General features: G+C 41.8%; 1 protein-coding gene across 2 annotated transcripts in view; it reads right to left on the bottom strand.

The window, feature by feature from the left end:
- The window catches only part of CNTN3 (contactin 3), a 166,917-nt gene that overhangs the window by 22,648 nt on the left and 128,474 nt on the right, over positions 1–15,795 (bottom strand). For both annotated transcript variants that reach the window (XM_077925028.1, XM_028719369.2), the window contains exons 10-11: positions 4,844–4,971; positions 3,828–4,003 (exon numbers count right to left, since the gene is read on the bottom strand). In XM_077925028.1, coding sequence (XP_077781154.1) covers positions 3,828–4,003; positions 4,844–4,971 — 304 coding nt within the window. The remainder of the gene's footprint in view (positions 1–3,827; positions 4,004–4,843; positions 4,972–15,795) is intronic.

The raw sequence follows: 15,795 nt of genomic DNA, 5'->3' as shown, positions 1-15,795 counted from the left end.
GGTGGGACCTGAGGCGCTTTCGGCCCAGCATCTGGCGGGCTGGGGACAATGCATGCAAGTAGGAGCGGGAGCGGGGCTGCTGAGCTGGGGAGTGCGAAGCCTCTGCTTCCCAGTTGAGAGATCCCTGACCCTGCTCCTGCTTGTATGCAAGTTGGAGCAGGATCGGGGCTGCTCAGAGCCCCTGCGCCACCTGAAGGCAGCCAGACGGAACAGAGGCTGGGGTCGGGGAAGGTGGAAGCAGCCCAGCAGCTGCATCTGAGAGCACCTGCACTGCCTCTGATGCAGCTGCCGGGCTGCCTCTGCCTCAACCTTGCCAGGCGGTGCTCCTTTAAACTTCTCCATTGAGGGGAAGGCAGCCGGAAACCCCTCAATGGAAAAGTGTGACAGAGCCTGCAACTCCCCCCCCCCCCAAGCTGAGCAGACCTGATCCAGCTTCTGCTCCCGCGAAGCAGGAGCTGGATTCGGGCTCCCTCAGCTGGGAAGCGGAAGCACTTGTAGCAGAGTCCCCCTGCGCAGTTGGCTTGTGCAAACTGATGGTGGGTTGGAGGCTCCATAAAACTGCTTGGCTGAGACAAGGGCAGTGGCGTGCTCCTCAGCCAAGCAGTTTAAAGAAGTGGAGGAACCAGTATCTCCCTCTGCCAGTATGAGGGGCAGACCATGGTGGCGGTTTCACTCAGCGGTATTTCGCTGGTGAAACCGCCACCGCTTGAGTCCTTCTGTCTCCAGCACCAGCAGATTTTGTTCCTCAAGTGCCCAGTGTGCTGAAGGAAAGAGGACTCAGAAGCAGCAGCAGTTTCACCAGCGATATACTGCTGAGTGGTCTGCCCATCAAAGCTGTCCTGGGTGATATACTGATATATCGCCCAGGTCTACTGTGGAGTGGAATTCAAAGTCACCCTCTACCAATCATTCTGTTTGCACAAGCATTGCAGCTTGCTAGGTGAAATGACCCCCCTTCCCTTTCCCCCCGTTCTTGGGGTTCGCTTGACTCCCCAAGAGTCAATTTCAGAGGGTGCGTGTGTGTGTGCAAAGCCCTGTTGTGCAAGCGAAAGTCCTTGTGCAGGGTTTGTTAGACCCTGTGGGCCCATAAGTGCAACCCATTCACTTTCCTATATCTTTATTTCAGAGGTGGTGTGGAAGTTGAAATACAGTGGGGCTTAGAAGCTGGGATAACACGTTCAACTTGCTAAGTTTCTGCCACATGTCAAGCAGCGATCACTTGATCTGTCTTTATGTCTAAGCGTCCAAGCCTCTCAGTAGCTTCTCTCTCTTTGAAATTCCAGCCCTCTTTCCCTCAACAGCTTCATGGCATACGTGCTCTGAAAAGCTACCCTGCTCTCAAGCAATGCAGTTCTAAAAGTCAAGGAGGCAGCGCTGGCTAGAACTGAAAGCCTAGCGTAATAGGATGCGGTCACACAAGCTGATCCCAAGACTTCTTCTTTTGGCTTGAAAAGACCTGCAATACTTACTAGTTGCAGAAGATGGGTACTGCATCTCAGGTGCTAGAAACCAGGGTGAGAAGTTTAACTAGGCAGGAGACAATAGGCTGTGTCTCATTCTGAAAGAACACTCTCTGTCTCAGCCCCTGTCAGCTAATCGTTAAGACGTCACCCTTTAAAATAAAAGCTGAATAAAACAATTCTAACGAATGATGCTTAACACTGGGGTAGGACACCCGGCCACCTGAAAAGAGGCCAGGTTTTGTTTGAAATGGTCTAAGTTATGTATGATGGTAATGTGATTTCCCTGCCCCTCCCCGCCTCCCAGTTCTTCAAGGCCTCAAGAGGTGCTGTGCTGGAGAGGTTTCCAAAACCTCTGCTTTGTTTGTTTGTTTTAAAAGAGGTGGGAGGGAATTGACTGCTGGCAGACTGGAAGTGAAAAAAGTTGGCCCACGCACGTATGTGGAACACTACATGCCGTGCTTTGGATTCCTGCCATTAGCAATTAGTGGAATAAAGCTGTATAGTACCAACATTGCATTTTATCACAATCCAGTCTTATAATTAGATATAACTTCATTATAATTTTAGTCTTTTTCATTTGGAAAAAAAGGGAAAACAATAGTTTCATTATAACAAGAGGAGAGTTCATTCTTGACTGCTGTTTTACCTGGGAGTGAAGCTACCGTTGGTGCCACAGTGTTGCCAGAAAGTTTATTTTTATTTTTTAAAAACAATTTTTATTTATTTTATTTTCTGATAACAAATATCCAATATCATTACTTAACATTCATTTTCCAATTTCCCCCCTCCCTGTGACTTCCCCCAACTTCTGGTTTATTACATCAAATGTTGTATTCTGCTGTTTGTACATAATACTATGTTATAACCTGTTATATTTCTTGTTCTCTGTAAATAAAATTGTAAATGTTTATTTAAATCCTGCCAATGAGTCCATTTTTTTTTTTTTGGTTTTTGTTTCTGCAAATAAGTTGTAAAAGTGTGGCCAGAAAGTTTAAATCTCTCTGCTCCTTTTCCCACTGCCCCAATTTGGATTGGCCCCCAGCTGAATGTAGCAAAAGAAAAGCAGAAAAAAGCATAATGTTTAGGAAAGGGGGGGGGGGACACAATCATGTGATTCATGTCAGGTCCAATTTAGCCTTAAACTTTATAGGGGAATATAGCGCACAATTCCATGGGTACTTGGACTCTCTTATTTATTCATAAAATTATTTATGAATTTGCATTTTGATCCAAAAGCACACCAGCCAAGCAACACACAATTAAAAAAACTGTAATTTAAAGCAATATTAGGAGGAACAGATTAGGAACAAGAAAAATGCACATGTAAATCATAGAATCATAGAGTTGGAATAGACCACAAGGGCCATCGAGTCCAACCCCCTGCCAAGCAGGAAACGAGAAAGGGCAGAATTAAAAGCTACAAAGAACAAGTAAGTTTTAATAGCTTGCCTAAAACTAAAGAAGAAGCCACTCTAACCTTCCTAGGGAGGGAGTTCCACAGCTGGTATATCACTGGCAAAGCCCCTGCCCAATGTTCTCTGCAATTAGCCTCACTTTGGCTGCATTTGCTTGTCATGCTAAGCCATGGCTTGGCACAAATATGCTGGTTCCCAAGGAGGAGATTGCACCTTCTCAGGCATTTTTAGGCCACTTACTGTGCCATCTTAACCCAGGATTGTGGTTTAAGGTCCCTCTTCCTCAAACGTGATTTGTAGTCAAGGATTGTCCCAAGGTTATAGGTTGTGATTAAGAAGATAGCTTAACTATGATCCCTTAGCTGTGGTCCTGGGCTAATCTAAAAACTTGGAGAGGAACATAGTGGGTGTGAGCAACTATTAAGGAGGCAGAACATTCAGGAAATCATGACAAGCCATACTCTGGTTTACTGTGACATGAAAACCGGACCTTTGTGGCAGAGATGCCAAAGCAGATCATAAACTACAAGAAGGTTTTTATGGTAGGAGTCATCCTAGACGTAACAGGAGCAGCTATATCTTCCAGGGACGGGAGGTGTTATGTTCAAACCCAAAAAAAGGTATATAAATGAGTGGAGCAAAATAATATCCTGGCAAAATGGATGGGCTATTGCAAAAGAGAATATGTAAATTCAATCCACTTGTAAGTACATTTCTACAACTAATAAAAAGGTGAGATTTATTTTGCAGAAATTCCTCTACCGTCAAATCCATTAATAATATGCAGCAAACCCCACACTATCATTAGCAGTTTAATGGTTATGTATTGTTTTTGTCATTAAAAAGCTACAAATGTACTAAGTTTAGTAAAATCATTTTTTGCCCTTTCCAGATGACCATTATAGTTAACGATAACAACCAGAAGATAAATAAATACTTTACAACTTACCCCACCTACTCTCTCAAAATGAGATGCATCTTTTCTGAAGTCAGTCAATGCGCTGTTAAAATACCATGTAAAACTAATGTCCAGCAGTGGATCGTGCTGAACTTGACAGGGCAAGATAACACTTTCCCCTACTGAAACATCCATGTTTGAAGGTGCCAGGGTTATCCGCGTTGGTTCTGTGGAGAACAGGAAGAGTCAGTTTCAGCTCTCTGAATTACTGTTCTACTTTCCTGCATAGTTGTTGTTGTTTCTTTAAGTATAATTTTGTATACAACACACACACACAAAACTGAGTCAAAGACTTAAGTACAGTTTCCCTGCCTCAAAGATTTTCCAAACTCCAATCAAGCATCTTTCAGGAATGTTAGAAAACATCTCAGAAGTAGAGAGGAAATACGATGAAACCGGAAACTGTGCAAAATCTGCCTTTGAAACAAGAATGCACTGTGAAAAAATATAGGCATAAACATACCGCAGAAATAAAAACCTAAGGATTGAGGACTGAGCAGAATGACAACCAGAGGATATGGAATGCACTTTTTTATGTATTATGAAAAAAAGCATTTAAAATCTCCAGTACTGTCCTTGACACAAACCCAATTTTCCTGCTTTTTTTTGTAATGGAATTGTCATATATATTTTTAAAGCAAAAATGAGTTCCATTTCAAAACGGTAAACCTGTTCCCTCTCCACAAATGCATGGTCAAGTATAGACTAAGATTAAGGAAGCAGAGATTTCATATGGCTGTCCATGGAGACTATCAGAAAGTTTCATAGAAAAAGCTGAAATGTCACCATATAAAAAACTCTGAAAGATAGGGCATTCAATATAAACAGTCTAATATATAAAACCATTTTCCTATGAGCTTAGCAAGAGCACTGATTACATATTTCACATGAATTGTACATGCAGTACTAATTGAAAGTAAACTGAAAATTCAAAACTGGAATGTCTGTTTCACAAATTTCTCAGTTCATACAATTTGCTACTGATAGACAATTAGCTATCTAATTACCTGTAACTAATAAGCTAGTTGAACTACTAGCTTTTCCAAACTGGTTCTCTGCCAGGCAAGTATAACTTCCAGCATCTGATTTACTCACATTAGCTATTCGGAGGCCTCCATCTTTTAATAGTGAAATTCTAAAAGTAAGAGAGATGGGGAAAAAAGAGTGTAGCTTTGCAAAGAGAAATATGTGTATTCTTTAAATGCTTTAATTGCAACACATACACACACAGCTCCCTAATGTTCTTAAGAGAAAGTGAAATCATACATTCTATTCCAACCTCCTCTGACTACAGAGTAAGAAAATTATGTGGCAGCTCCATCAACCCTACATTTACAAGCCTTGGAGATGCTGTGCCTATGTGAAGTGAAAACACAGCAAAACAGCAACCCAAAACCTTTAAAATTCTCCAACTATTGAAAAAGTTATAAAGAGAGGAGCAGTCCAGGTCAGCCTTTCTCAACATGCACTACAACTCCTATTGTAGTGGAATGGCCAGGGGTCAGGGATGATGAGAGTTGAAGTTCAAGAACAGCTGGGGACCCAAGGCTGAGAAAGGCTGGTCTGGATAATAGGAATTTCAGATGATGTATTCTGGACTGTACTAGTGAGTAGAGCTTCCTGAACAAACTAAATAAACCCCTGGATTAGTGTTCTTTAGAGCCACCTTCTAGTGCCCTCCAGATCTTGTTGGACAACAACACACGTCATCCTTTCCAAGGGACAGCGTACTTATACTCAGGTCCTGCTACTGGGATTCCCACTGGCATCTAGTTAAACACAGTGAGAACAGAGTGTTGGACGACAAGGACCACTCTTCTTATGTTCTTATTCCTGACCATTGACCATGCTGGCTGGGCTAATGGGAGCTGAGTCCATCAACTTCTGGGATACACCGGGCTACTTTACGGAGTCAGAAAAGACCACTATCACAGGATTGTTCCACACAGGAGGGGAAAAGGCTTTGCACACAGTGGCTGTGAGTCGGTAATGGATATTACTATAAAGCTACAGATGAGAAGGATTTTTATTTTTTGAAAGAAGGTAAGACTGTCAAGGGAGGAAGAGGCATCGGAGAAATCAAGGGAGGAAATGAAGGGAAATTAAAGCCCACAATTTATGGCATATTCCAGTTTGGAATAATCATAGCATACAATACCTGGATATATAAGTACACTGGACAAAGCAACTGTGCGGCACTGAACAGGGAGCATCGGGCCCCTTTGTCTTGTTAACTGCAAATACTTTACAAGCAGCAGTCAGATACATATATTCAAGAAGGGAAAATGTTATGTATAAGGTGTATGATTAATGCACAATCCTCTAAAAGGTGAATGAAATGGTAATGCAAGCCGAAAATATATGACTTCAAAAATTAGTTTAAATTCTGTCCTTTTAGCTCTTTCTTGCAGCAACAAAAAACGTTAAAATTAATCACTCCTCCGAGAAAATAATAAGTATGTAACCCTTTAGTATGGATGAGTTCAAGCTGGGAGTTGCTTTTAGAAGAGCAATGGCATGAGATAATACTTCCTCAGCTCATTTCCATCTCTGCTTTACAGTGTTTACCCAATGGTGGAACAGAAAGTTCTTGAAAATAACTCCAGAATAATAAAGGGAGCTTAAGGGGTTTGGGATTTATTATTTATAACATTTATATCTTGCTGTTCCTCTAAGGACCTCAGGGCAGAGTGCAGAGCTCTCCCCCATCCTAGTTTATCATTCTCGGATAGTGACTGGCCCCAGTTCTCATCCAGCACTCAGCTGCACCATGCAGGGTTGTAAGAAAGCAATAAATTCAGGCTACAAATGGATGCAATAGGAAAGCACATACTTCAGCCATGCTGCAAGCTGCAAGAGTGCCTTCACAACAAGCAGAGACTGGTTCAGAGTCTTTGCTGGCTTCTTCACAGGACTACTACTGCCTCCTCTAGCTGTGTTCCCCCTCCAGTGTCTGAGACTCTATGCCTCTAAATACCAGTTGCTGGAAATCACATGTAGGGAGAGGGCTGTTAGACTCACATCCTGCTTATGAGCTTCCCATAGGCATTTGGTCACCCAGTTTGGGAACAGAATGCTAGACTAAAGGATGAAGTGGTAGTGGAGGAGGCTGCAGTAGTAGTGGGGAGTGAATGGGATAAAACCATTAAAAGCACTATATACAGTGGTTCCTCGGTTTTCGAACGTCTCCGTTGATGAACATTTCGGTTTTTGAACGCTGTAAACCCAGAAGCAAATGCTTCCGTTTTTGAACTCGCCTCAGAAGTTGAACATGAAGCGCGGCTTCTGTATTGAGTTTTCAGTACTGAGTTTTCCGTTTTGAGGCTTCTGTATTGAGTTTTCGGTTTTCGAATGTTTTGGAACTTGAATGGTGTTCCAGAACAGATTACGTTTGAAAACGGACAGTGGTACCTCGGGTTAAGTACTTAATTCGTTCGGGAGGTCCGTTCTTAACCTGAAACTGTTCTTAACCTGAAGCACCACTTTAGCTAATGGGGCCTCCCGCTGCCACCGAGCCACCAGAGCACAATTTCTGTTCTCATCCTGAAGCAAAGTTCTTAACCCGAGGTACTATTTCTGGGTTAGCGGAGTCTGTAACCTGAAGCGTATGTAACCCGAGGTACCACTGTATTGCACTTTCCAGACTAATGCACAGATTCAACTACAGCTGGAAGCAGTACGAGTCCCACTAGTGCAAAAGGGCTTTCCTGCTCTTCTCCCCTTGCAGAGGTCTAGGGGGTTGTGAGAATGCCCAGAACAATAAGTGGTGGAAGAGGGCGAGATTGTATGGCAAGCAGAAACATTTGCAATGATGGAGTCGTCTCCTTAGTGCTCCTTTGAATTCCACCCCAAATTTATATTAAGTATTCTTCTTTTCCTTCCAGATGAATTGATTAAAATTTGGAAAAAAACAGATAAACTTACCTTGGGACTAGATCTACCTCTCATGCTACTAGTTAGCTATCTGTGCATTAAATCTGTGCTACAAAATTTGTCTTTGCTCTCAAGGGCACCTCTGAAAGCTGCTTATGAATGGAACTGAAAAACGACTGATGCATTTCATAAGCACCACAGATTATAGCAGTATGTGGTTGGTTGGTGCTATACAGTCTCAAATTCCATTTTTAGAGGATTCTAGTGGTTCACATCTATCGGCTTTGCCACATCAATGCAAAACGATGTTGACAGCAGCACTGAGTTGGCACTGAAAGAAGACCTGGCATATTACACCAATGCCTATTGTTTAATTAAAATAAAAAATGTAGAGTACTTTGAGGTACTTGGAAGTCAAACATGTGTCTGAGTTGATAATGTATTTTACAACTGCCTATATTTAAGTATCACCCTTTTTGATATACACAAAACAAATCAATGGCAGAAAGAATGTATTCTAAAAAAGGCCTTTATTAGCAAAGAAACCTGCCACAAGCCAGCTATCTAAGCTGATTTACAAAGAAGACATTGACATATCTGCTATCAACAACCCTTCCTGCTTGAAAAAGAAGCCAGTCCAATTGTAAATGTTTGATGACTTAAGAGAGAAAATAACCCACATAGTCTAATATGACACTCATTTAAAAATGACTGGAAATGGCCTAGTTTTTATGCTTCACTTATAAATGAAAGACATGGATTACGGTACGGTTCTCTCTTTATCAATACTCTACTGAAATGTCTAGTACCTAAAGAGCTCTGCCTATTCTTTCAGATATTAGATTTCAATTTTAAGCAGCTATAAGTGGACTGTTGGTAGACTTTGAAGGGGGTACAAACACTGATGAAACTGTAATAAATGCTTAACATTTGCAGAAAGTTGAACTGCGGCCTCACTAACTACCAGGATCAAAATGCCTCTCCTCCCCCGTAATAACATGCTTATCAAGTATACAGGCACATCAGCAAACATATATAATCGGAAATCTTTCTCCCTTTCTTTCAGAAGGAACAGATTTTCAATATGAACCTTCCTAAATAATTATAGCAGGATGGCTGAAATAAATATGGGACCAAAATATCAATGGTTCCTAAAGATCCTTGATTTAAGCTAAAGTTTATGGATTTGAACATATGCTGTCATGTTAGCTGCAATGGGACGAAACAAAACATGTTTAATCAAATTGTTCAAGTTTAACTGGGATGTCAATGAGACACCATGAATAATTGTTTATATCTGTTTGATATGTAAGAACATTTGGGAAGATGGATGAAACCAACTCAGAAGACAGCAGAAATGACTTTTATAATACAGTCGTACGTTGGAAGTTGAATGGAATCCGTTCTGGAAGTCCATTCGACTTCCAAAATGTTTGGAAACCAAAGGATGGCTTCTGATTGGCTGCAGGAAGCATCGGATGTTCAGCTTCCCAAAAAAAGTTAGAAAACCGGAACACTCACTTCTGGGTTCCAATTGTTCAGGAGCCGAAACGTACGAGTACCAAGGCGTTCAACAACCAAGGTATGACTTTTTAAGAAATCAAAGAGTAACATTCTGATGCTCAAAAGTAATTGGCTTTTTTGCTATCACCCAACATTTTTTAACTATTTCACAGGCACCAGAGGAAAATATTTCAGGAGAAACCTTGCTTTGCATACTAGAATTAAACAGAATACAGAGTACCTTAATAGGAATTTCATCTTGTTATTAGGTGCCTGGAAAGTAATAATGGACTATAAATAGAATCTTGTGAGACAGTTATTGAATATGGCTGTACAATAAGATTATATATGTTCCTAAAACTGCCAGTAAAACAGCAACTTCTCTCTCTGTGTAATAGAGATAGAATGGTTTTGCAACATGATAAAAAGTATATGCATCTGTTTTCACAGCATTTTATCTAATGGGAGGGGGGGGAATATTGTAAGTATAGAAGGTCTAGAAACCAAGGCAAGGCATTATATTATATATCAACACGAGAATCTACACTGTCAAAATCCACGGCTCTGACACTGTGGAATTATAGGTCAGAACTATTATCTTTATAAGAACCCAAGGGACTTGGTGGATCAAACCAGAGGTGCCTTTAGCTAGCACAGCATTCTATTTCCAGCTGTGCTACCTAAAGCAACGACTGTGAAAGCAGAGCAGAGTGAATGGTTCCATAAGAGCATAAGGAGAAGAACAAAGAAGAACAAAGGTCCACCAAGTCACCATATCTGCTACAATAGTGGAAGCTCACAAATAAGACATTAAGGGAACAAATGTGTCCTGATTTAAATTCTAAGTATTTGGTATTTTGGGGCATGCTGCTGCCTCTGACAGCTGTTCTTCTTCTTCTTCTTCTTCTTCTTCTTCTTCATCATCATATCACTTTTACAAAGCCGTAAGATGTTTTATATTTTTGTGTATGTGGCAGGAGTGGAGAAGGGAAGCAGAATGGCTCTCTTGCGCAACCAGTTTCTGTTACTGTAAAACATAGGGTTCCAGAGGACTATGCATGTAGCACCATATGTGAACCAAGTCTTTTTAAACTGCTCTTTCTCATAGCAGCCTTTCATGCTCCCTAGGTATCCCATCTTGAAGATGGGGGCATCCTCTGTAGCAGCATTTGATGTGACCCCGGGAAACCACCGCTGGAACAGAAAACCTGCAACACTATTTTTGTATCCATTGATTTCTAGTTCGTCATAGTTTTGAGAATGTAAAGGTAAAGGTAAAGGGACCCCTGGCCATTAGGTCCAGTCGTGGCCGACTCTGGGGTTGCGGCGCTCATCTCACTTTATTGGCCGAGGGAGCCGGCGTACACCTTCCGGGTCATGTGGCCAGCATGACTAAGCCACTTCTGGCGAACCAGAGCAGCACATGGAAATGCCGTTTACCTTCCCGCAGGAGTAGTACCTATTTATCTACTTGCACTTTGACATGCTTTCAAACTGCTAGGTTGGCAGAAGCAGGGACCAAGCAATGGGAGCTCACCCCGTCAAGGGGATTTGAACCGCTGACCTTCTGATCAGCAAGTCCTAGGCTCTGTGGTTTAACCCACAGCGCCACCCGCATCCCCTTTGAGACTGTAGCTCAGTTCATATACAGATACTGAATAGCACAAGAATATGCTTAAAGGGGACTGTATTATGTGGCAAGTTTGAATGACTCACTCAAAAAAGAGAGGAAGCACCTCCCATTTTTCTCACCCACTAGCTCCGTCTCTCTCCAGTCTGAGAATGAGCCACATGATGCTTTCACCTTAACAGCCTCCCCTAATTCAGATGGTACAGAGAAATGTGACTAGATATTATCTGAATATTGATGGCACTTCACTCCTGGCAACAGCTTTCAGAAGCTTCCTGGAGATGGGGGCACTTCTTCAATGGTTCCAGTACTACCTCCAAGGTTATTTCAAGAAAGCAGTTATGGAAGGCTAATCTTTGGCATTATAGGACTTGTCCTGTTGTGTCCCACAAGGTTCCATCTTGTCCCTCGTGCCATTTAGCACCTCCTGCCTTCCTGAGACACTCCAGAAGGATACCATGGTCGACAGTATCAAAAGCTGCCAAGAGACTGAGGAGAATAAGCAGAAAGCACTCTCCCCATCTCTCTCCCAATAAATGCTGTCAACTAGGGCGGCCAAGGCAGTTTCAGTGTCATGAAACCAGGCTGAAATGGATCCAAGTAATCAAGTTTCCTCCAAGCATGCCTGAAACTTGGAACCCCCACTCCACCTTCTTCAGTACATTGACCCAAAGGTCAGCATAATACTGTATGAAGAAAGTACAAGGTGGAGCAAGGGACAGGGATTATGTGCTCTCCAGATTTTAATAGTGCTTTCCCCTATAAATTAGCTTCCCTGAAGAAACTTCCAGCGTAGCTATATATTAGTAGAAGCTCAAAATTTCACTTGAAAAAGTTGATCTCATCTCCACCTCACCTTCCACCAAGGAAGCAGTCTTGTGTGTAGGTAAAGCAAGAAGCTGATAGAAGTGCAAGTACTGTTTTCCTGCATTCTATGAAGAGATGTGAAGTTAGGACAGAGCTAGGGAGCCTTCCTGCTGGGATGGAGATCAGTCCATCACCCAAAACAAGGGGGTTTACACAGACCTTCAGATCATCCACTTCAAAGAAGCGAGAGAATTAGAGTACTTCCATCAAAATGTACACAGTTTTATTCTGCTTTGAACACACTTCACTTTTAATTAAGTAGCTAATCCTGGGTTAATCTAATACATTCATTTCATAAGCCACTGCAAGATTTAGGTCAGAAATTCAGCTGCTGTATTTTTAAGAAACAACTTCCCTCTGGGTTTCTTTCCTAGCCAAAGCAATGGTGCAAGCTCAAGCAGGGGCATACGGCTAGACAAACAACACTTCACAAAAATAACTGTGTTTTGACAATGGAATGTTAAAAGCAGATGTGTCTCTGGAAAAGGGTCAATTCAGTGGCTTTCAACTTGCTGAATAGCTTCTGCATATTTTACCTTCTTGCTCATTTCTTGATAGATGCAATTGAATTGGACACTGCCAGTGTAACATAAGCTGCAGTTCGCTTACCAGCATGTAAATCCCACTGGACTCTATAGGGATTACTTCTGAGTAAACTTTTAGAGGATTGTGCTGCTGTTGAAGCCCCGGGGCTGTATCTAAGTAATTGCACTTTTACTTGAACAACAAGTACAGTGGTACCTCGCAAGATGAATGCCTCGCAAGACAAAAAACTCTCAAGACGAAAGGGTTTTTTGTTTTTTGAGCTGCTTCGTAAGACGATTTTCCCTATGGGCTTGCTTCGCAAGACGGAAATGTCTTGCAAGTTTGTTTCCTTTTTCTTAACACCGTTAATACAGCTGCGACTTGACGTCGAGGAGCAACTCATAGAACGCGGTGTGGTAGCCTTTTTTGAGGTTTTTAAAGACTTTGGTGATTTTTGAAGCTTTTCCAAAACTTTTCCGACACCGTGCTTTGCAAGACGAAAAAAAATCGCAAGACGACAAAACTCGCAGAACGAATTAATTTCGTCTTGCGAGGCACCACTGTAACAATATTTGTTCCATCCCAGCTCCCAGCCCACACATGCCAAAATCTGCCCTGGGAGTGGTGCAGGGGCTTGCAGAGAAGGGTTGAATACTGTTACATTAGCAAAATTTGTTCTACTCATGTGATGACTTAGTTGGATAGCTCATGGATAAGAAGTAGCAATTAATCACAGGTAGGTTTCCTTATGATCAGAGTATTGCAAATTCTTCCTAGAAGACCAAATATAGTATAAGGGCTATGGTCATAGAAATTGATAGATGGCTTTATAAAAGCTGTGTTGGCCTCTGGTTTCATCTTTCAGTTCCTGGTCTAAATTGCTCTCTCTACAGAAAATAGAACAATTTTTATTTATTTAATTTTTTTAAAAAACACACAATGTATGACCATAATGGCTAGGGAAGGATTCCAGTGAAGTGTTTTATGAATACCTTTTTCCTGGTGCACTGCAAAAGGCAAGTCAGCATAGAAATGTTTGAGATAAAATAAATAAATAAAAAGAATTGATAAACCATTTCCCCTACACTAGGATACTCGTACCAAAGACAAAAGGCATGGATGCAGTAAAAACAACATTTCCTTATTGCTTTTGTCTTTCCAGAGTAAAACCATTTGGTTGCTAGTCATAATGAAGGACATGTCAACGCTTGTCAAAGAGAATAAGGGAACATAAGAATAATCGGTAGTTTTCTGCACAGATAACTCTACTCGAAACAAATAACCTAACTTGCAACTATGAATGCTGATGCTATGCGAATCTTTTCATGAGAAATTACCTTAATTGGCTGAAATAACTCTTGTGGTATATTTCAAAATCATTTCTCATGCTCTCCATTCATAGTGCATAGTACCACGACAGACAATTATTTATACTGGATTCCTCCCCCCCACACACACACTTATCTCAATCCTTTCAGTAATCTGGCACATTTAGAACAATTGTTATTTCCCATCTTTCCTTCAAGAATCACAATGAAACACTTCTGGATAACAACAAACTTGCTCCAAACAGAACACTCTAGTTGCTCCACAATGTTGGTTCAACCATACCATATGCTAATGGTAATATGTCAAAATAAGCTCCTTGCTGCCTTAAATGCCCTGCTTTTCATTTGTTCTTAGTAATGGAAGCCATAGTAAGGTAAATATTAAGCTTCTGATAATGCTTTTTTCTGTACCTAGAGATTCCCATACAATTAGTCTTCCTCAAACTAAATCAGTCTTGAGTTCTTCTTACTCACAGTTCATAAAGATGCCTTTGCAATTTTTTTTGAATCTTCACCTGCCATCCCTTAGTCTCTTTATATCACTGAGCTAGGATGATCGGGACAGTGTGCAGCATTCAAGGTCTAAGGGCATTAAAATCAATTTATGTAACAACAGAATGAGATTTCCAGTATTATTTTCTATCTCGTTCTTCATTTCTCAGTTCACTTTGTTTTGACTGCTGCTGCTGCAGAATGAGCACATATCTCCATTGAACTCTCCACAAGTGATGCTCCAGTCTAAGCTGTTACAGGTTAATTTATTACAACCTAGTCCTGTACATGAGTAGTTCAATTTTTCCCTTCCAACACACATTTCCTTGCATTTGTCAGCATTGATTCTGAACTGTCAAGGTGCTGCTAGGCTGCCTGGCTTTATTAGCTCCCTTGGCACCACTTTGACTCTCCAGAATAATTTGTATCATCTGCTGATTTGCTATGGCGTTGCAACTTCTTCACAATGCATTTTATTTAGAAAACAACAGGAGGCGACCCACTGTTAAGCACCAGTCATTTCTTAACACGAATCTCTACCATGTATTCTTCCTTTTATGTGCATGCCTCACTTTTCAAATATTGCTTATGATGACACTATGGCACAAATCAAATCTCCAGAGACAATGACAATGTCTCATCAGTTTTGTGCTAAAGGCCAATTTGTGCTAAAACGCCCAACTGTTGGAAAAGGGCGTGAGTTTGTATGAAATGGTATTACGCCTGCAGTATTACCTGAGTACGCCACCTTTTTCTCAACATATAGCTTCTACTGTATTTCCCCCCCCCTCTAATTTCCACAATCAGCTGTGCAACTCTCTCCCTCTCACACACAGTGCATGGAACAAAACTTTACAAACTTCAGGCCAGTTATATTCTGTCACCTAGACAGTATCTTGGTGACACAATTTAGTATTTGGGGATATTCATGATGTTGCATTTTCAGTATTGATATTGTTGTTCTAGTGGTGTTGACAGTTATCCCTAACTTTCCTCATGTTCAGATCTATCCAATTTAGTTGAGATAGAAAAAAAGGTATCTAAAGGGAAGGGACGCGGGTGGCGCTGTGGGTAAAAGCCTCAGCGCCTAGGACTTGCTGATCGCATGGTCGGCAGTTCGAATCCCCGCGGCGGGGTGCGCTCCTGTCGTTCGGTCCCAGCGCCTGCCAACCTAGCAGTTCGAAAGCACCCCCAGGTGCAAGTAGATAAATAGGGACCGCTTACCAGCGGGAAGGTAAATGGCGTTCCGTGTGCTGCGCTGGCTCGCCAGATGCAGCTTGTCATGCTGGCCACGTGACCTGGAAGTGTCTGCGGACAGTGCTGGCTCCCGGCCTATAGAGTGAGATGAGCGCACAACCCTAGAGTCTGGCAAGACTGGCCTGTACGGGCAGGGGTACCTTTACCTTTACCTAAATGCATCAAGTCTTGCACAAGATACATGGAAATGTAGTGTTGGTCAGCACTGAACTGATCATTTCAATGGGATGTGCATCCTTATTTGCATTAGAAGCTGTATTCCCAACTAGAACAAGGCATCATGCATTTGCTGGCCTAGTGCTGTGCTGAACCACACTAAGTTGTGTGTTTTTTAAAAGTACTTCTCTTCCTGTGGAAGTATTTCCCCATATTTGGGGGAATGTTTAAAAAAAGGAGGAAGGGGGCAAGATTTGTGTACTTGCCTTAGGAACTGAATGAGGCAGCTGAGGACTCTTCATTTTTGGTTCGAACATTGCAACAACAA

Source organism: Podarcis muralis, chromosome 2 (genome assembly GCF_964188315.1).
Source record: "Podarcis muralis chromosome 2, rPodMur119.hap1.1, whole genome shotgun sequence".
Classification (NCBI taxonomy): domain Eukaryota; kingdom Metazoa; phylum Chordata; class Lepidosauria; order Squamata; family Lacertidae; genus Podarcis; species Podarcis muralis.
This window is presented reverse-complemented; position numbering and strand designations above follow the sequence as displayed.